Source organism: Leptodactylus fuscus, chromosome 1, assembly GCF_031893055.1.
Source record: "Leptodactylus fuscus isolate aLepFus1 chromosome 1, aLepFus1.hap2, whole genome shotgun sequence".
NCBI lineage: Eukaryota > Metazoa > Chordata > Amphibia > Anura > Leptodactylidae > Leptodactylus > Leptodactylus fuscus.
In genome coordinates this window covers 241,737,646-241,758,982 of record NC_134265.1, presented here as the reverse complement: position 1 = coordinate 241,758,982, position 21,337 = coordinate 241,737,646, and the positions used below count along the sequence as shown (strand labels likewise).

At 42.9% G+C, this 21,337-nt stretch overlaps 1 protein-coding gene across 1 annotated transcript in view; it reads right to left on the bottom strand.

The window, feature by feature from the left end:
- Positions 1–21,337, bottom strand: part of PARM1 (prostate androgen-regulated mucin-like protein 1) — a 69,340-nt gene that overhangs the window by 4,990 nt on the left and 43,013 nt on the right. The window contains exon 3 of the mRNA XM_075285305.1: positions 6,539–6,617. Coding sequence (XP_075141406.1) covers positions 6,539–6,617 — 79 coding nt within the window. The remainder of the gene's footprint in view (positions 1–6,538; positions 6,618–21,337) is intronic.

Here is a 21,337-nt window from a genome sequence, read left to right as displayed (position 1 = left end):
GTACCGGGCCAATTTGTGGTCCAGGACCAGACACATTTTAGGTTTATTTTGTATGTGTGGTTTTGAGGTCTGTAAAATTTTTCTTGTATGTCTTAGTCAACTAATTTTTGCATCTTTTTTCGGGGACACATAGGGCTTTATTTTTATGTTATTTTTATTTTCAAATGTGTTTTAATTTTTTTTATATCCAGGAAAATATAAACAAAATAGGAGGGAAATTGTGTCTGGTTTTCAATTTATAATTTTTTTTTTTTATTTAATAACACAAAGTGTCACTGAAAAACTTTATAATATAGTTTTTCCTCTCCATTACGGTAATTTTTATTTTGTATGGTGTCGTCGGGGGTGGGGCTATAACCTTTAATAACAGCATTTTATTAGCGTATTATTTATTTATTTTTTTTATTATTTTATTTACATTTTTAAAAAACTTTTTTATTATATATATATATATATATATTTTTTTTCCAGATTGTGTCCCTATAAGGTGATAACAGACCTTTGGGGACATCTGATCACTTTTTTTTTTTTGTACTTGAGGCCGATTTCTCCTATAACTGGGGCTGCTACATTTAACCTAAGTTGCAGGAGAAATCCAGCCTCCTGCACACTGTATACACAGCTTACTGATCTGTAGGACCCAGCAGCTCTGGCAGGACACTGCTCCCAGCAGATCACGTGTCTGCCGGGTCAGAGGGCATCTGATTTATGGCAGCGTCCTGTATACACAGCGATCGAGATAGCAGAGGAGGTAATAAATCTTCCCTACTATCTCTCTGGGAGCTCCGGCTGAAGTTATAGCCGGCTCCTAGTGAAAGCAGCTGCACGATCTCCGTGCAGCTGCTGTGTTCTGATGGACGTACAGGTACGTCCTGGCAGAACTAGGCAACCACTATCCGGACGTATATAGTCTATGGGCGGTCCGGAAGTGGTTAAAGGGGTTGGCCACTTTCAGACCAATATTGAGAGATAAGTGTTATGGTTTGTATAATAAAAAGTTGTACAATTTTCCAATATACTTTCTGTATCAATTCCTCACAGTTTTCTAGATCTCTGCTTGCTGTCATTCATTCTGTTACTTCTAGTGGATAAACCTCTGACCATGGTCATGTGATCTATGGTCCATGATCATGTGATTTACAGTCCATGGTCATGTGATGAGCACACAGGTGCTGTTCGTTACAGTCACAGCACAGTAATCAGACATCTGCCTGGTAATCAGCTGTGCACCTGTGTGCTCATCACATGACCATGGACCGTAAATCACATGACCATGGTCAGACTTTTATCCTCTAGAAGTAACAGAATGAATGACAGCAAGCAGAGATCTAGAAAACCGTGAGGAATTGATACAGAAAGTATATTGGAAAATTGTATATCTTTTTACTGTACATTCATTTGTCAATATTGGTCTGAAAGTGGCCAACCCCTTTAAGTCTAAAGTAAATCTAAAGCAATCTACCGTATTTTTCGGACTATAAGACGCACTTTTTTTCCTCCCAATATGGGAGGAAAATGTGTGTGCGTCTTATAGTCCGAATGCAGCGTGTGCAGCGTCTGTGTCCTGTCTATGAGAATCAAAAGGAGAGCAGCACGGTGCCTGCCTGCTCTGCCCCTCCTTCCCTGTCTGTGTCGCGTCATTGGAGGAGCGAGATATGAGAGGCAGGGAAGTAGGGGCGGGCCAGACAGGTGAAGGAAGCGTGGTTTCAAGCTTGCCGAGAAAACCACGCCTCCTTCTCCCGTCTGGCCCGCCCCTCCTTCACTGCCTCTCAGATCTGGCTCCTGCAATGAAGCCACACAGACAGGGAAGGAGGGGCGGGCCAAACGGGAGGAGGAGGCGTGGTTTTCTCGGCAAGCTTGAAACCACTCCTCTCTCACCCGTCTGGCCCGCCCCTACTTCCCTGCCTGTGTGGCTTCATTGCAGGAGCAAGATCTGAGAGGCAGTGAAGGAGGGACGAGCCAGACGGGTGAAAGTGGCATGTTTTCAATTTTGCTTAGAAAACCACATCTCCTTCACCCGTCTGGCCCGCCCCTTTTTCTCTTCTTGCATAGCTTCACTGCAGGGTGTCTCTTTCCATCCATGGATGATATATATATATATATATATATATATATATATATATATATATATATATATATATATATATGTTCAAATCACCCCCATATCCCTAGAATACATATACAACAAAAACTGTTGAAACACATACTCATTTGGTATCCCTGTGTCTGAAAGCCCCTGGTTCTATTTACATTGGTGAAATATTATATTATTAGGTTATTAAATATTTTACCAATTTTTTTTGCTTAAAATTTTTTTTTCCCCTATTTTCCTCCTCTAAAACCTTATGGTCCGGTGCGTCTTATAGTCCGAAAAATACGGTAAGCCTAAAGATACATCAGAATCCAAAATCAGCCACTGTAATACACTGTTTGAAAATGTGCCAAATTTAAGGTTGCAGTGTCCAACTATCAGTAAGTCTGGGCTAATTTTGTGTTTGCTTTTTTTATTACACTAGGTTCACATCTGCACCCTTGTGCTCATTATTCTAGTTCATCGAAAGACCAGAAAAATGGACATATACCCTATAATTGTGGACACCAACGGTGCCCGGTGGGCCTTAATGACTATAATGTTTGTTGGGTGCTGGGTCTTTTACACTGAAACCACTGGATGAAAGTCTGACTTTTTTGTCCAGTGATTTTTGGTATTTACTGCAACATAGTTGCAAACTGAGACTTCAACACAGATGTGAACCTAGCCTTAGGGCGGCTTCACACCTGTGCCCAGTCTCTGCTTTCATGTTTCCGTCTTCTGCCCGAGCAACTGAATAGGAGACGGAAACCGGCAGTCATTTTTCAAACCCATTCATTTGAATGGGTTTGCAAAGTGTCCGCCCATGTTTACAAAAAATGGAAGAAATTTGTAAACAAAATGCCGCATGAGAACCCAACCTCATCCTGCACTTGGTCTCACAAATGTAATTATAAATGTAATTAGTCACGGCCAACTTTCCACATCAGATAGCCTTCTCTCGACATATCAAACAGGTGATCTGATGCCAGTTTATTTGCTGACTACTTTGGAATTAGAACAGACAGGAGCTTCTTATTAAAAAGAGCAGCCAAATTCTCATAGGCTGATGAATACTTTATTGCAATGTTCTTCACTCTTATTAACTCTAACAGTAGGAAGGATATTTTGGTATAAAAGCATACTTATAATTGCAAAATTTTGTGCTAGAAATAGTATGGCTGTGCTAGTAGTATGTTCTATAAATAAGCTTTATATACTTACTTCATGAAAGCCCCTGAAATTTTAATCCAAAATTACTGCGGCTCGTTTCCTGCACAATGTCTTTGTAAACATAGTTAGATAGTAGATGAGGTTGTATGAAGACATCAGTCCATCAAGTCCAATCTATAACCCTACAATCCCTACAGTGATGATCCAGGGAAGGCAAAAAACCCCATGAGGCTCATGCTAATAGCCCCATTTCAGGGGAAAAAAATTCCTCCCGACTCCAATCTGGCAGTCAGTATAAAAACCCTGGATCAACGTGTCCTTAAAATCTAGAGCCCATAACCTGTAATATTGTTCTCTTCAAGAAAGACATCAAGGCCCTCTTTGAACTTGTTTAATGAATCCACCATCACCACGTCCTGGGGCAGAGAGTTCCAGAGCCTCGCTGTTCTTACTGTAAAGAATCCCCTTCTATGTTGCTGGTGAAACTTTCTCTCCTCCAGACGTAGAGGATGTCCCCCATCTGCTCCAGCTCCTATACCCCCATGTGCTCCAGCTCCTATACCCCACAGTTGCTTGCTAGTCTGCTTACTTTCCTGGAGTAATGAGGTGCCGTTCATCCATGTGACCACTACAGCCAATCAGTGACCTCAGAGATGGTGCTGTCATGTATGCCATGTAAACCCTGAGGTTAGTGTGTAGTCATCACTTCAGGAAAACCAATACTGTGAGTCATCAATAACCATTTATTTATTCTTGTTAGTGACCGCACATATAGATTGGTACATGGCCCTTATACAGTGTCTAGGAATGTCCTAAATGTCTTATTTCTCCTTCTATTTGGGGATTTTGACTTCCCTCATAAACAGTATAACCTTCAGTCACTTTGGCCATCATCATGACCATTATACAAGTCATACTTGCAAAAACAAAAACTCTAGAAACAAAGGAAAACATGACATCACTGGGTGTCTTTATTATGCCTAACTCTTCTACTTCATAGCCTTCAACAATCTACCATATTGGAAAATTGAATCATACAATTTTCGGTAAGTTTTCTGTTGGGAATTTGGTATTAACCCTGTGTTCTTTGTAATTTGGACTACTTGGCTTTATAACCAATATTGGATAGAAAGGTTTAAACCAAATTTATATCATGATATTAATGTTTAACTGTTTTATCTTTGCTCAGTTGACCATGACAGACATCCGAATATACCTTTTCAGATAAGCTTTATTTTAGTGCCAAGGTCCTGAAGACAGCTAATAATAGTATGTATCCCCATCTCTTGTAATAACTAAAATAGTCTAAAGTGGAGGAGGATTAGTCGAGTGAACTGAAGTGAACCGGCTTTCATTTCCCAGATGAGCTCGCTGTTTGCTATCTGCTGATTTAACACATAATGGTTCTGTTCCCTCTTCATGTACAACAAGCACCGGAATATAAATAATGATATTTCCTAGTAGGTCGAAAGAGGGCCACACCACTCTCAAGACACTGTAAGGAACAGGACTGGAAAAGATGGCAGTATATTTAATGACTAACACTATATTTGGCTACTTGAACTAAATTTGAAAAATGAGATATAGGGACTTGGATTCTGCTTTATATTGTATGATCACACTATTGATGTGTATATATGGTAAGTATCTACATAAGAAGCTGTGGAACTTGGTGAATATTGTACCTGTCCCTCAGTGAATTTGGTATTATCGTCCAGAGCTGTATTCTCAATTCTGCTTTTTGCTTATGTAAATAGTAAAGAATCAGTACAAGATAATCTATATAATGCAATATATCTATCTAAACTTGGCATGTAGATTTATTTTGTGTGTAAACTTTAAGACTCCATATAAATTGTGCATCTGATTTGGGGCCGACTTTGCAGTGATATGAAGTCAGATGACAATCAAAGTGACATCTGAGTGCATTTTGTGATGTGTTCATATCTATAGGCTTGTCCTATCGGTTCCATTCCAATCACACAGATCGGGATAGAGAATGTCCGATCATGATCTATGTCTACAGAATCGAACGGATCGGAAACTGAGTGTTATCTGACTGCATTCTGCTGAAAACTCTGCCCCACATTGGATGCACACTTATTCATGTGCATGGGGTCTAAATTAGAGATGAGCGAACACTAAAATGTCCGAGGTTCGAAATCCGGTTCGAACAGCCGCACACTGTTCGACTGTTTGAACGGATTTCGAACCCCATTATAGTCTATGGGGGGAAATGCTCGTTTCAGGGGTACACAAAATTCGATAAAATTATACTTACCAAGTCCACGAGTGACGGTCGGGCTGGATTCTCCTTGAAGTCTTCTCCCAGCGCAGCGCTCCCGCGACGTCTTCCGGCTGGAATTGACTCTGCCTAGGCATCGGGGCCTAGGCAGAGCCGACTGCGCATTCACGGTCGGCTCTGCCCGGCCCGACACCTGAGCAGAGCCGACTGCGCATGCGAGGGCATGCCCGTACATGCGCAGTCGGCTCTGCCTAAGCCGGATGCCTAGGCAGAGTGAATTCCAGCCGGAAGACGCCACGGGGACGCTGCACGGAGAAGACTTCTAAAGGTAAGAGAAGAACCAGCGTTGATTGGCAGAATGTATAGCATTCTGCAAATCAACGTTGGTTCTGCATCGAACCTTAAACTTCGAACAGCTAGTAGTGTTCGATCGAGTACGAGTATTTCAAATACCGTAGTATTCGATCGAACACCTACTCGATAGAACACTACTCGCTCATCTCTAGTCTAAATCTGTATTTTTGAAATAGTTGAAAGTTGACTTCTATAACTGTATTCTGAATTATGAGAAATTATCTGCCATAGAGGTGTACCAGCATGGTAAGACACTTCATTCATACTCAGTTCTAGGGTGTTCTCATTTACTCTACTGTTTAACTTCATTCTTGCTTTCACCTTATGGTACTGCCAATGACAAACACAGCCATGTAATTAGTCAATTTATCCAACTGCCATCTGCTAATGACTTGCCTCCTTCTAAAGAACCCCTAAGCATTTTATTAGTGTGTATAGGTGGCATTTTCCCTACAGGTTTAATAAGGGAAGAAAATCTGCAGAGAAAAAGCCAACAAAAACGCAATGAAAAACGCTGCAAAAAAACCAAAAATATGTTTTTGTTCTATCTTTTCAAAGCGTTTTTTAGCTGTGTTTTTTCTACGTGAAAAGAACATAAACAAACTAAAATAAGTGATTATGTTTTTGTCATTCCCTTATATATTGCTGTAGCACCAAAGTGGAGACTAAGTGTTAAACAATATGAAGACACTTACCTAATCTTCCAATATGCTGCTCCTCCAAATATTACCAGAACAAGGACGATTACTATTACTGTAATGGCAGCTACACTTCCTGTATGAAAAATTACAAAGAAAAGGTCACAGGTTAATATTGAATAAATATTGAAAGGTCATATGTCGCGCCAATATTCAAAAAGGGAGTCGGACAACTGTCTGTGTAAAGTGACTAACAGAAAAGACAACGAAATACTGTTACAATGGATCTGGACTACAGTTGTCACGATACTAGAATTGTGAGTTCAACACTGATACCAAGTGCAATAATGTTATTCTCTGCAATTCAAAGAGCAATGGCACCATTTTTATTTATGCCATTTGAGGATTACTTTAAATACTTTGTTCATTGTATTGTATGTTTTGTGACGCTTACGTTGATACCAAATATGTCTGTTATTTGATAGATTTAAGGATTAATAAAATGTTCTAACATGTAATAAAATAGGTTTATTGTAATCTACTTTACAATGTTAAAGCTTTAGTCATTTCTTAGATTCTGGCAGTTAAAAAGTCCAAAACTGTTTATTTTTTCAACCAACAGCGCAATGTCATCCAAGTTTAGCAGTCACTTATACAAGTCCACAGCAAAATACTACAGAACAAAACACCTGCCTGTCTGGGTGTTAACTAAACGGAAGGTTACCTGCTTTGTAATACACAGGAGGACCAGGCTTTGCACAAAACATGCCATCTCCATGCTCTGACCTTTACTGAGCCTTTAAAGGGGTTGTCCCATCACAAGGATCCTATCTATACTGCTTGTTAATGTGGATGTAAGACTTTTCCTAAATACATTGCTTCAGCAAAACTGCTTTGTTTGTCCACTATCTTACTTTATTCAATTCTTTGTGGCCACAGCCCTGACTTAGCTGCTCATGAGTCAAGTGATGTATCTGCTGCTCTCAGGGGGGAGGGAGGAGGGGCTAAGTGCAGGGAGCGAGCCTGTGTATCTAGCTATTCCTGTGTCTACACCACATGACCTAGCTTCCTGCTCTCAGATAGAGGAGAGCAGCTGCTATTTCTTCTGTTCTCCCAGTTATCAGGTTAGCTAATTTAATTGTGTTCATTATGGCAGAGACACGCAGTCTCTGTATGTAACACAGAATGGAGTTGCTGCTGCCTGTACTTCATAGTCCAATATGGATGGGTGGAGCTACATGCACATTTGGGGGCGGGGCTAAACGACAGGTTGCATGTGAAACCCCGCCCACCAAATGATGCAAGAAACCAGGAAGAAAGAAGATTTTACAGCAGTAAAGACTGATGAGTATGTGAGGTGGGAATACCCCTTTAAGGCTTCTATTTATTCCCCAGGTAAAGATCCCAGCAGCAACAACTGGGTTCAGCTCTAGCAAGGCGAAATAGCTGTAGTGGCGTGGTGAAGGGAATGACACGTCCCACTACCCAACTACATGCCACACCATAAAATCTGGCCCATACAACACTTTAAAGAAAAAGAGTCTCAGCAACTATGAGGTCCCTGTCTGTAAGGAGTCCTGGCAGCCAGGTCAGGGGGTGGGGAGCTCTTCCTCATCCAGAAGGAGTCTCTGCAGTCAGGTGAGGATGTGGGATTAGTCTCTGCTCTGAATCCCTGATATATTGTAAGGAGTCGTGGCAACTGGATGGGGCCTGTGGTATCAAAGTTAGGAACTGAAAAATATGAAGCTTTGTGCAACCCTAATCTGCACAATTTAGAAGCTTGGGTATAAAAGTGGCAAGTTTTGTTTAATACTAATAAATCTAAGGTTATGTACATGGGAAGGCAAGTACTTGCTAAGATTACTTATTACATGAAAAAACACTGGGTAAAGCTGACATGGAGAATGGATTTAGGATTTTCAGTTGACACTAGCATCCGGTGCCAGTCAGCTGCTGCCAAGGCAAATAAAGTTATTGGCTAAATCAAATGGAGCATGGAGGCACATGATGCAAACATAGTTCTGCCATCTGCAAAACACTACCACTCATGAAACATTGTGATAGTTTTGGGAACCAGTACACAGAGACATATGAGAGCTTGAGTTCAAAAGCAGGCAATGACTATAATAAATGGTACAGGTGGGAGCACCTAATAACTAGATGCAAATATATCAAGGTCAGTACTGAGATCTCTGCAAGGAGTTCATTCATTCCCAGGAATACAACTGTAACAAGACAGCATCAACCTCTACGTTTAGAGGAAACGGAATCCTGCACAAAAATAGGTGTTTTATTTTACAGTAGTGCAGTGAGGCTATGGAACTCAGTCACAGGAAGTTGTAATGGCGAATACTGGAAAAGAATTCAGGAAAGAACTTGGGTGCCTTTCTTGAGAACCGAAATATTACAGGTTACAGTTATTCATTATTATTATTTATTATTATTATTATTATTATTGTTATTGATTATGGATGTTGGGATGGTGATCCCAGGATTTCCGCTGATTGCCAGATAGGAGTTGGGTAAGAGCTTTTACTAAAACCATGTATGGCTAGGTTCACATCTGTACTGGGCTCTCCATTGTTTGGGTCCATCAGGGGACGTGAACGACGGAAAACCTGACTGCCAAAACAGAAGTTACTGTCACAGTTTACAGGGACATGGGAAGAATATGCAAATCTGTCTTCCATGATATAATTAGGAAGTCAGATGCTGCCTCTGTATTGCAAACCAATAGAGGGCGCTCACTGGAATGTGCAAGCCTATCTTCCCTGATATAGTTGGGAAGACAGAATTCCAGTAAAATAACCCAATAAAGGTTTGCTCCCTTTTGTGTCATGCTCGACCTTCCAAGAGGCCTTTGTTTCGCAATGACGCTGGGATTATTACCAGGTATAGTCTCTCAATCGAGGACAGCTGTTTCGATATACTTGCATCTCTTCAGCTCGATGTAGAGAGGACTATAACCTGGTAGAGGTGAGAGGCTTAGACAGGATTAAGGGGATATTGTCACTCCTTAGGGAGAGACCACCATATAGGTGTGTGGAGACTCATTAAGCCTTTAGCACTCCACTTTGCAAAGGACCATGGGAAGAATATGCAAATCTGTCTTCCATGATGTAATTAGGATGTCAGATGCTCCCTTTTGCGTCATGCTTGACCTTCCAAGAGACCCTTTTTGCAATGACGCTGGGATTATTACCAAGTATAGTCTCCACACACCTATATGGTGGTCTCTCCCTAAGGAGTGACAATATCCCCTTAACCCTGTCTAAGCCTCTCACCTCTACCAGGTTATACAGTCCTATGAAAAAGTTTGGGCACCCCTATTAATCTTTATCATTTTTTGTTCTAAATATTTTGGTGTTTGCAACAGTCATTTCAGTTTGATATATCTAATAACTGATGGACACAGTAATATTTCAGGATTGAAATGAGGTTTATTGTACTAACAGAAAATGTGCAATATGCATTAAACCAAAATTTGACCGGTGCAAAAGTATGGGCACCCTTATCATTTTATTGATTTGAATTCCCCTAACTACTTTTTACTGACTTACTGAAGCACAAAATTGGTTTTGTAACCTCAGTGAGCTTTGAACTTCATAGCCAGACGTATCCAATCATAAGAAAAGGTATTTAAGGTGGCCAATTGCAAGTTGATCTCCTATTTGAATCTCCTCTGAAGAGTGGCATCATGGGCTACTCAAAACAACTCTCAAATGATCTGAAAACAAAGATTGTTCAACATAGTTGTTCAGGGGAAGGATACAAAAAGTTGTCTCAGAGATTTAACCTGTCAGTTTCCACTGTGAGGAACATAGTAAGGAAATGGAAGACCACAGGGACAGTTCTTGTTAAGCCCAGAAGTGGCAGGCCAAGAAAAATATCAGAAAGGCAGAGAAGAAGAATGATGAGAACAGTCAAGGACAATCCACAGACCACCTCCAAAGAGCTGCATCATCATCTTGCTGCAGATGGTGTCACTGTGCATCGGTCAACTATACAGCGCACTTTGCACAAATAGAAGCTGTATGGGAGAGTGATGAGAAAGAAGCCGTTTCTGCACGTACGCCACAAATAGAGTTGCCTGAGGTATGAAAAAGCACATTTGGACAAGGCAGCTTCATTTTGGAAACAAAAATTGAGTTGTTTGGTTATAAAAAAAGGCGTTATGCATGGCGTCCAAAAAGAAACAGCATTCCAAGAAAAACACATGCTACCCACTGTAAAATTTGGTGGAGGTTCCATCATGCTTTGGGGCTGTGTGGCCAATGCCGGCATCGGGAATCTTGTTAAAGTTGAGAGTCGCATGGATTCCACTCAGTATCAGCAGATTCTTGAGAATAATGTTCAAGAATCAGTGACGAAGTTGAAGTTATGCCGGGGATGGATATTTCAGCAAGACAATGATCCAAAACACCGCTCCAAATCCTCAGGCATTCATGCAGAGGAACAATTACAATGTTCTGGAATGGCCATCCCAGTCCCCAGACCTGAATATCATTGAACATCTGTGGGATGATTTGAAGCGGGCTGTCCATGCTCGGCGACCATCTAACTTAACTGAACTTGAATTGTTTGTCCAAAATACCTTTATCCAGGATCCAGGAACTGATTAAAAGCTACAGGAAGCGACTAGAGGCTGTTATCTTTGCAAAAGGAGGATCTACTAAATATTAATGTCACTTTTCTGTTGAGGTGCCCATACTTTTGCACCGGTCAAATTTTGGTTTAATGCATATTGCACATTTTCTGTTAGTACAATAAACCTCATTTCAATCCTGAAATATTACTGTGTCCATCAGTTATTAGATATATCAAACTGAAATGGCTGTTATAAACACCAAAATATTTAGAACTAAAAATGATTAAGATTAATAGGGGTGCCCAAACTTTTTCATAGGACTGTAGTCCTCTCTACATCGAGCTGAAGAGATGCAAGTACATCGAAACTGCTATCCTCGATTGAGAGACTATACCTGGTAATAATCCGAGCGTCATTGCAAAACAAAGGCCTCTTGGAAGGTCGAGCATGACGCAAAAGGGAGCAAACCTTTATTGGGTTATTTCACTGGAATTCTGTCTTCCCAACTACATCAGGGAAGATAGGCTTGCACATTCCAGTGAGCGCCCTCTATTGGTTTGCAATACAGAGGCAGCATCTGACTTCCTAATTACATCATGGAAGACAGATTTGCATATTCTTCCCATGGTCCTTTGCAAAGTGGAGTGCTAAAGGCTTAATGAGTCTCCACACACCTATATGGAGTTTACAGGGAAGCAGGTAACTGTGTACAAGAATGCAGCAAGAATCTAAGGAAACAGGATAGGGGAAAAGATGTTCCTACGCTACGGCAGCTTGCTAGTCCTTGCCTGCGGGTGTTGGTCAGCTTACCCAGGCTAGCCCCGGTCCCAACAGCTACTCTCTCTCTCTGAACACGAAGACCTATACATATAGAAAGGGAAAAGGACTACAAGATACTAGGGTCTGGTGTTTTAATTTTGAGCGAGAAGATCACTGCAAGACAAAGTGCTAAGAATAGGTGAACTTGGCGAACTAGCAAGCCCAGCATGCCCACAAACACACAACAGAGACTGCATGCAGGAAGGAGGAAAATAGTGAGGAAAGGTATTACGGGTGGAGATGAGCGAGCAGTAATTGATCGAATAACTCCCCGCCATAGGTATCCGTGTAAGCAGCCGCTTACACGGATACCTATGGCAGGGAGGTATTCGATCAAATACTACTCGCTCATCTCTAATTACAGGTAACAACAAACACAAACTTCTCACAAGAAGTCTCTCACCACTACCCCCAGGCTAGAAACTACAAAACTGTAGATAATCCACTAGAATAAGGGCCAAGAATTAGCTGTAACTAAAACAAAAACCAGCAAGGAATGAAAAGACAGCCAAGCTAAAATAGAGCCTGGCCACACCTGATAGGATGATACAAATGAACACACATGAGGCTTCCAAACTCCAGCAGACAATAAAGAAGCACATACAACAGAGAGACAGAGACTAAACACAACCAGGCAAATAGCCACAAGGTAGAGAACCAACCAGGAAAGCCACAAGACACCGGTTCAAATCCTGACAGTTACCTGCAGACCCCTTAGACTATAATGGTGTCTGTCGCTTGGCTGATGATTTTATAATGAAATCGGCAGAGAGAAAAGTCCTCCATGCTGGACTTTTCTCTCTGACGATTTCTGGTGGTTCTTGCGTCGGAGTTTCCAAAGGAGACCATGGCGCAGATGTGAATTCAGTCATAGATAAACTTCCCAAACTTTAGTATCTGTTCTAAACAACTACAGTACATCCAAAGTTCAAGGTTTTGCTGTTATAAAATATACAGTACTCTCAAAAAATAGTTAAGGTTTACCTAATAAATATTAACTTGTTTGTTTATGTATTGCTCTTGAGTCTATTGTGCTGATAAACTCGCAGCTTTCCTCATCCACTCAGTGAAAGGGGTGCTCTGTCTGTATGAACATTGATAGGAGCTTGCTCACCACAGGCACCATTTGTCCTATTTAAAGAGGACCTTTTCGCCTCCTCCCTCTGCTCACACAGTTCGTCCATAGACGAGTATTATCAGGAGAGGGAGGGGGGAGTTCCTCCCCGCTCTCACAGTACAGAGCGATAGACGCTGCTGGGCAGAAGGGCGTCCCTGGCTAAGTGTCAGAAACTCCCTTCTGACCATAGAAGAGCTACGGTACCGGGACCGATAGCGCTTTACACCGGGCACAGATCAGGAAAGCCGACAGTGCGCTGAATTCAGTGCACTGTCAGCTTTCCAGCAGTATATAGAACTGCATGTGCCCGATCTGATGAAAGGTCCTCTTTAAAGGAGTTGTGTTACATATGATAGGGGACAAGTATCAGATTGCTAAGGGCCTGACCACTGGATCCCCAGGGATTAGGAGAGTGTAAATGAAAGTCCCCTTAAATCTTCTCTGTAAATGAAGTAGGAGTGTGCTTGCAGGACCAGCCTTCCATTTACCTCTATGTGGCTGCCCAGAACGAAATCTCTGGTAGCCTCACACAAGTGACTGGAGTACTAGTCATGCAAGTGTACTGGCACTTCATTCACAAGGAGGATTCAGTGGGACTTTTATTCCGCATTTCCTTGATCGCTGAGATTCCCAGTGTTCAGACACCCAGCCATCTGGCACTTGTTGCCTATCATGTGAATAGGGGTTAAATGTATGTAGTGGCGCAACCCCTTTAAATGGGACAAATAGTCCTGTAGATTCCAAGCCCCTATCATTGTTTATGCAGGCACAACACCCTTTACAGCACCCCCAGTGTCTACGAAATCAGGGTCTGTAGTAGCACAACCACTTTAAATGAATGGGTTGAGCTGCAGTTCTAGGTACAACTGCAGGTCTTGGAGGTCAGACCCTCACTAATCTAACACTGATGGTCTGTCTTAAGGGATATATCTTCAATGCTTGAAGAGAACCTTTCATGGGTTTGGGCACAGGCAGTTTTTTATACTGCTGGAAAGCCGACAGTGTGCTGAATTCAGCACACTGTCGGCTTTCCCGATCTATGACCCGGGTGAAGAGCTATCAGTGCCGGGACCGTAGCTCTTCACAGTCAGAAGGGCGTTCCTGACAGTCTGCAAGCGGCCATTTTCCCGTGGCCTGTGCGCCTGTGCAGTCTGCTCTGCTCAAGGCCCGAGGCCTTGAATTTACGAGCCTGCGCCGGAAGAAGACATTGAAGATGACGCTGTGGGCAAAGAAGGAGGCGGCGCTGGAGACACTTCTCTGGCAGCGGAAGGGACACCCCCATCGCTGTTTGAGCGCTGGGGCCCGCCCCCATCGCTGCGAGAGAACTCATTTGCATACCGGTAAAAAACGGTATTTCTAAGGAACGGTGCAGAGCAGACCACGTCTAAAGGTATGAGATGAATAGCCTTTCTAAAGGCTATTCCGACGTCTTATCCACAAAAAAAGGTTTTAATGGTAGAATCCCTTTAAATGGGTTGTCCAAGATAAACTTAAAACCCATGGGAAGTGTAGTATCAGTGACATCACAGCTTATACATTACGGTTACCCCAATGTGACTACAAAGGCCCGTGATTGGCCACAGTGGTCACGTAAGCCTCTGTATTTCTGATTGGATTTCATCCAACACAAAAGGGAATTAGAGATGCTCTGAATATTGAACTCTTGTAGGCAAGTAGAAGTTATTTTTTAAGCCTCATGGAATGTTCTGGTTTATGCAATGAAAGTTTATTAATTCTATAATTAAAAACTCATTAATTTTCTAGTGCACTTTCTGCATCAATTCAATATCTGTTTGTGAATGGAAACCTCCATTGTTAACCTACAGGTAATAAAAATATATCCTATTAATACGTGTACTATAATGAGTTGTGTGCCCACATTGTTATCTAAATGTATTGTAATGAAAAACTCCCATTCTGTGTATGCTGGCAGAATTATTGAAAAGGAAATGAGGATACAAAAGAAAATATATAGTCTAAGATATATATAACTATTAATTATCCTTTACAATATATAACCTCTATTTGCTTAAACTTGGTCCCTATAGAGAAGTGTCCTTGAAATGCAACTATCTACTGAGAACAAAGAAACGGGCATCCCAGCTCTTTGGATGGGTACATTTATGGTATAACCATTTCTTTACGTAGCATTTTACAGTTACTGCAAAGTGGATGGGATTCTGGCTAATTCTATCCAAAAACTGCAGAAAATGTATCCGAAGAGGACATGTTGCGATTTCAAGAACTGTCATGATTTTGTAAATTGCAGCTTGACAGTTATACTTCCAGAAACACTAGTGTTTTCTGTATAGGGATAATTGAAACAGAAAGTCTGCAGAGGAAAATTCCGTGGACCTTCTGTTTAAAAAAAAAACCCGCAATGCGTTTCCGCCGCAGTTGTTCTCACAGCACTTTTTTACTGTGGCTTGCTACATGGGGCCTTAGCCTTAAAAATAGGATTTATGTAGTAACGCCAAAAAAAAATAAAATGTTTCTAGGAGTACACTATGTCACAATAAAAAAATGTCTACAGGGAGAAGAAAGAAATTGTCTAAAGTGTATCACTCAAGTGGTTAATCTGAAGCACTACTTCTGAAGGGCTCCAAAGAAACAAAATTTTAGATGACCTTGTCAGAGTCCTTATGTGAACCCACTGTGATGCTGTACCAAAACCTATATTGGGCAGTTCATGTTCTAAATCAATGCGGCTGAAATAAAGCTATTCTGTAATGAAAGAAGTGGAATGTCTAAATTCACCACAGTTGCAGGAAGGGGGCCTGACGTCGTTTTGAGAAGGTATACACTGTATAAAAAGGTGGGCTCCCCGAGATACAGCGAAGTCATGAATGAGGAAAGCAACTCCACCAGGTTAGCCAAAACTGAACTTTACAGAAACCAAAGGTATATCAAAGGTACTAACTCAAAATTACATACACATAGGTATGAGCCAAGGCCCCTGTAGTACACACAAAGTAACTTTATCTATCAGCGTGCTCAGATAGACTGGCTGCCATATACCTATTAATCCCTTGAAATACAGGAACAATTAGGGCTAGTTCACACGTGAACTGCCCGCACGGGTTTTGACACCATCGCGGTTGCGGCTTTCCCCTCCACTGTCGGCTCAAATGAATGAGCCGACATAGGAGGGTGCTGCCGGTGGCGGAAGCCACGCGGCTGAGCCTGAGCGGCTTCCGCCTGAAGATAGGGCAGGTCGCTTCTTTTCTCCGCTAGCAGCAGCCCGCCGCTAGCGGAAAAAAAAGCCCGGCGGTCTACATAGACCACCATTGTAAAGGGGCAGATTTTGAAGCGAAATCCGCTGTCAAAATCCGCCCCTTTGCCCACGTGTGAACTAGCCCTTATATGGGGTATATGTCATGACAAGGCATGCTCATGGTGTAACACAGCAGCTTACAAATAACAGTGTCAAAGAACAAATGGACAAGTTTGTTGCTGAGCAGGTATCACGGGTGGAGGATTTATTCCAATGTCCCACAGCTGTGATGTTCCTAAAATATTGTATTGCAGCCTGTAAGAAACAGCCCTAACTATACTGACTACAGGCCTGATATTAGTCTCAGAAAGTTTGGCATGCATGTTTACTGACCGGGGTCTTATTTAGATAGATAGCCAGTCACGGTTATTGAATGAGGGGCCTCCTCTTGTCAAAAGTTCTGTATCCAAAGATGGCAGTCAATTCTCTTTACAACTGCATTCGACACGGCTCCTAAGCTGCCTCAGCAAATCTCTGCTCCCTCTCCAGGATCCAGTACAGACAATTGTAGCTACTTTCCACTGTAGTAGAGTGGTCCCAGAAGAAAGGTGCTCCACGTGGATGGCATCAGTTCCCTCAGTCTGCCTCAGTTACAGCCAGCTCCCTCATCAAAAATGGCTGCTGCTGCCTTTTCTTCAGTTCACGTGTCCCAAATGTCAGTTTGAAACTATAAATTATTATTCCTATACATACTTATATCTCCCTGGTTAAAGGCCAATATGACTGTTTCACCATCTCACAAAGGTCTATATATATCTATATATATATCTTGTAAGCCGATGTCTGGTCAGGTAATGGAGGGGGTGTACACCTCGCCCAGACTACTCAGGTGGGTGAGATGAGAAAACTCCAGGAATGTTTGTTCTCAGCAGACAACTTTTGTCTTCTGAGCATTTTGGTAAATGCTCAGTACTGGGCTGGATTTTTAGGAATGACAGGTAGGATTGGTAGTGGGACCTGTCATTCCACCCCCCTCCAGATGTTCCGGCAGCGACTCAGCTGCAGAGTCTCCTCGTCAAGGAGGCTTAAGAAGCCAACTCCAGCAGCAACACTTTGGCAGAGCTTGGCTGGAGAGCTGACAGAGAGGTCATATTTTTGGGAGCTGTGTCCTGAATGATTCTACTGGCTTTTTGCATATCTGTTATTCTAGGTGAGGTAACCTATTCTATGTTTAGTTAGAGCCTAGACGGGCAGGTATTTAATGTTGTATTGTTTCCTTTTGTTGCTGCACTACCTTTTTGAGTGAAAATAAACTCTACCTTTGTTTAGGTCTAAAATAAATTGGGCTTGTGTGTCTATGCCACCCCACCTAGCAACCCCAGACCCTGACAATATATATATACATGCTATAATAGGATCCCTATTCACACAATTGTAGTAGCTCATGTGTTCAGAACAGTAACTAAAGAGTAAAGTACCATACACATGAAAACGTATGTGGGCGCTGACTCTAAACTATTCTATTTTTCTCCTCTGTGGTCATTCTAATGTTCAAGTAATCCATCTAGGCTGCAGTCCAGCACTCATCTGTAATAGAGCAATCCACTTATCAATAATACAGGTTATGATATTAAGAACGGCCAGGATTGCTTCATGCCAAGTTTCCTTTTAAGATTTCAGTGAATTGTCAACCGCTCTCTGCAATGTTTCCTTGCTGATTCATCCTGTCACTATGTCATATGGGATAAGAGGTGGAGGAATTCACATTTCCTTAGCAAAATCCATACAGGGCAGCTCTGCAGTTAAAACCTTTCACAATACATATTATATGCAATAAAATCATTTCATTTATTGCACAAAGGAATTCATTTTTCCTTCTGCTACCTTGAGTTTTTATCAGCTATTCAGGGTCATGGGCCCATATTTTATGAGCCTGGTCTATTTTTGAGGAGATTGCTTCCCCTGCTTCTGCTTGCCTATACGATGACTGAAATGCTGCTTTGTATGCACATTTATGCAGCAGCCCGCCGGTCCATGCAAAAACGGATGGTGGGCTCTACATGAATACACAGGGCTTTCTACACTCTTAGGGGGCATTCACACTACCGTCAGTGTCCGACAGCTGGTGGCCAATGCTAATGTCCACGCAAAATCTTGCGTGGACATTAGCATCGGACACTGGCTGTGTCCGTTACATTTTGCATTGATTTAATGGGACATCGGGTGCGTTCTTTTACAGTCCGTGTCTGTCCTTAAGTGTCCGTTCACAAAGATGTCCGATTTTGCGCGGACATTAGCATCGGACACTAGCTATCGGACACCGACAGTAGTGTGAACGCCCCCTTAGTAGCCAAGTGGTACAATATTTTTTTCTCTTTTTTTTTGCCATTTTGGCTACTAGCAGTAAAGTACAGAAGCTGTAATATGCCGTCCTTACATATGGCAGCATATTAAGATGACTGATCCACTGTAACGCTACTTTATACTTTTAATTTTTATTTTATTTTAGATGGATTACAGAATTTTTTATTTTTTTTTTAAATGGACTTTTACTAGTATAATTTTTTTTTTTAAAAAGTACAGAAACCTTCCCAAACAGATCCCACACCAGAGGTTTACATAGACTAGTTGAGCAACAAATCATTACTTGTAATTAGAGATGAGCGAACAGTGTTCTATCGAACACATGTTCGATCGGATATCAGGGTGTTCGCCATGTTCGAATCGAATCGAACACCACGTGGTAAAGTGCGCCAAAATTCGATTCCCCTCCCACCTTCCCTGGCGCCTTTTTTGCACCAATAACAGCGCAGGGGAGGTGGGACAGGAACTACGACACCGGGGGCATTGAAAAAAATTGGAAAAAGTCATTGGCTGCCGAAATCAGGTGACCTCCATTTTAGACGAATAGTGGATTTCAAATCCGGGTCATATGAGAATGTGAACTTTGTGACTATGAGACAGGGATAGCTGTACAGGCAGGGATAGCTAGGGATAACCTTTATTTAGGGGGGAATGTTATTAAAAATAACTTTTTGGGGCTCTATCGGGTGTGTAATTGTGATTTTTGTGAGATAAACTTTTTCCCATAGGGATGCATTGGCCAGCGCTGATTGGCCGAATTCCGTACTCTGGCCAATCAGTGCTGGCCAATGCATTCTATTAGCTTGATGAAGCAGAGTGTGCACAAGGGTTCAAGCGCACCCTCGGCTCTGATGTAGCAGAGCCGAGGCTGCACAAGGGTTCAAGCGCACCCTCGGCTCTGATGTAGGAGAGCCGAGGGTGCACTTGAACCCTTGTGCACCCTCAGCTCTGCTACATCAGAGCCGAGGGTGCGCTTGAACCCTTGTGCACACTCTGCTTCATCAAGCTAATAGAATGCATTGGCCAGCGCTGATTGGCCAATGTATTCTATTAGCCTGATGAAGTAGAGCTGAATGTGTGTGCTAAGCACACACATTCAGCTCTACTTCATCGGGCTAATAGAATGCATTGGCCAGCGCTGATTGGCCAGAGTACGGAACTCGACCAATCAGCGCTGGCTCTGCTGGAGGAGGCGGAGTCTAAGATCGCTCCACACCAGTCTCCATTCAGGTCCGACCTTAGACTCCGCCTCCTCCGGCAGAGCCAGCGCTGATTGGCCGAAGGCTGGCCAATGCATTCCTATGCGAATGCAGAGACTTAGCAGTGCTGAGTCAGTTTTGCTCAACTACACATCTGATGCACACTCGGCACTGCTACATCAGATGTAGCAATCTGATGTAGCAGAGCCGAGGGTGCACTAGAACCCCTGTGCAAACTCAGTTCACGCTAATAGAATGCATTGGCCAGCGCTGATTGGCCAATGCATTCTATTAGCCCGATGAAGTAGAGCTGAATGTGTGTGCTAAGCACACACATTCAGCACTGCTTCATCACGCCAATACAATGCATTAGCCAGTGCTGATTGGCCAGAGTACGGAATTCGGCCAATCAGCGCTGGCTCTGCTGGAGGAGGCGGAGTCTAAGGTCGGACCTGAATGGAGACTGGTGTGGAGCGATCTTAGACTCCGCCTCCTCCAGCAGAGCCAGCGCTGATTGGTCGAGTTCCGTACTCTGGCCAATCAGCGCTGGCCAATGCATTCTATTAGCCCGATGAAGTAGAGCTGAATGTGTGTGCTTAGCACACACATTCAGCTCTACTTCATCAGGCTAATAGAATACATTGGCCAATCAGCGCTGGCCAATGCATTCTATTAGCTTGATGAAGCAGAGTGTGCACAAGGGTTCAAGCGCACCCTCGGCTCTGATGTAGCAGAGCTGAGGGTGCACAAGGGTTCAAGTGCACCCTCGGCTCTCCTACATCAGAGCCGAGGGTGCGCTTGAACCCTTGTGCAGCCTCGGCTCTGCTACATCAGAGCCGAGGGTGCGCTTGAACCCTTGTGCACACTCTGCTTCATCAAGCTAATAGAATGCATTGGCCAGCACTGATTGGCCAGAGTACGGAATTCGGCCAATCAGCGCTGGCCAATGCATTCTATTAGCCCGATGAAGTAGAGCTGAATGTGTGTGCTAAGCACACACATTCAGCACTGCTTCATCACGCCAATACAATGCATTAGCCAGTGCTGATTGGCCAGAGTACGGAATTCGGCCAATCAGCGCTGGCCAATGCATTCTATTAGCCCGATGAAGTAGAGCTGAATGTGTGTGCTAAGCACACACATTCAGCACTGCTTCATCACGCCAATACAATGCATTAGCCAGTGCTGATTGGCCAGAGTACGGAATTCGGCCAATCAGCGCTGGCCAATGCATTCTATTAGCCCGATGAAGTAGAGCTGAATGTGTGTGCTAAGCACACACATTCAGCACTGCTTCATCACGCCAATACAATGCATTAGCCAGTGCTGATTGGCCAGAGTACGGAATTCGGCCAATCAGCGCTGGCTCTGCTGGAGGAGGCGGAGTCTAAGATCGCTCCACACCAGTCTCCATTCAGGTCCGACCTTAGACTCCGCCTCCTCCAGCAGAGCCAGCGCTGATTGGCCGAATTCCGTACTCTGGCCAATCAGCACTGGCTAATGCATTGTATTGGCGTGATGAAGCAGTGCTGAATGAGTGTGCTTAGCACACACA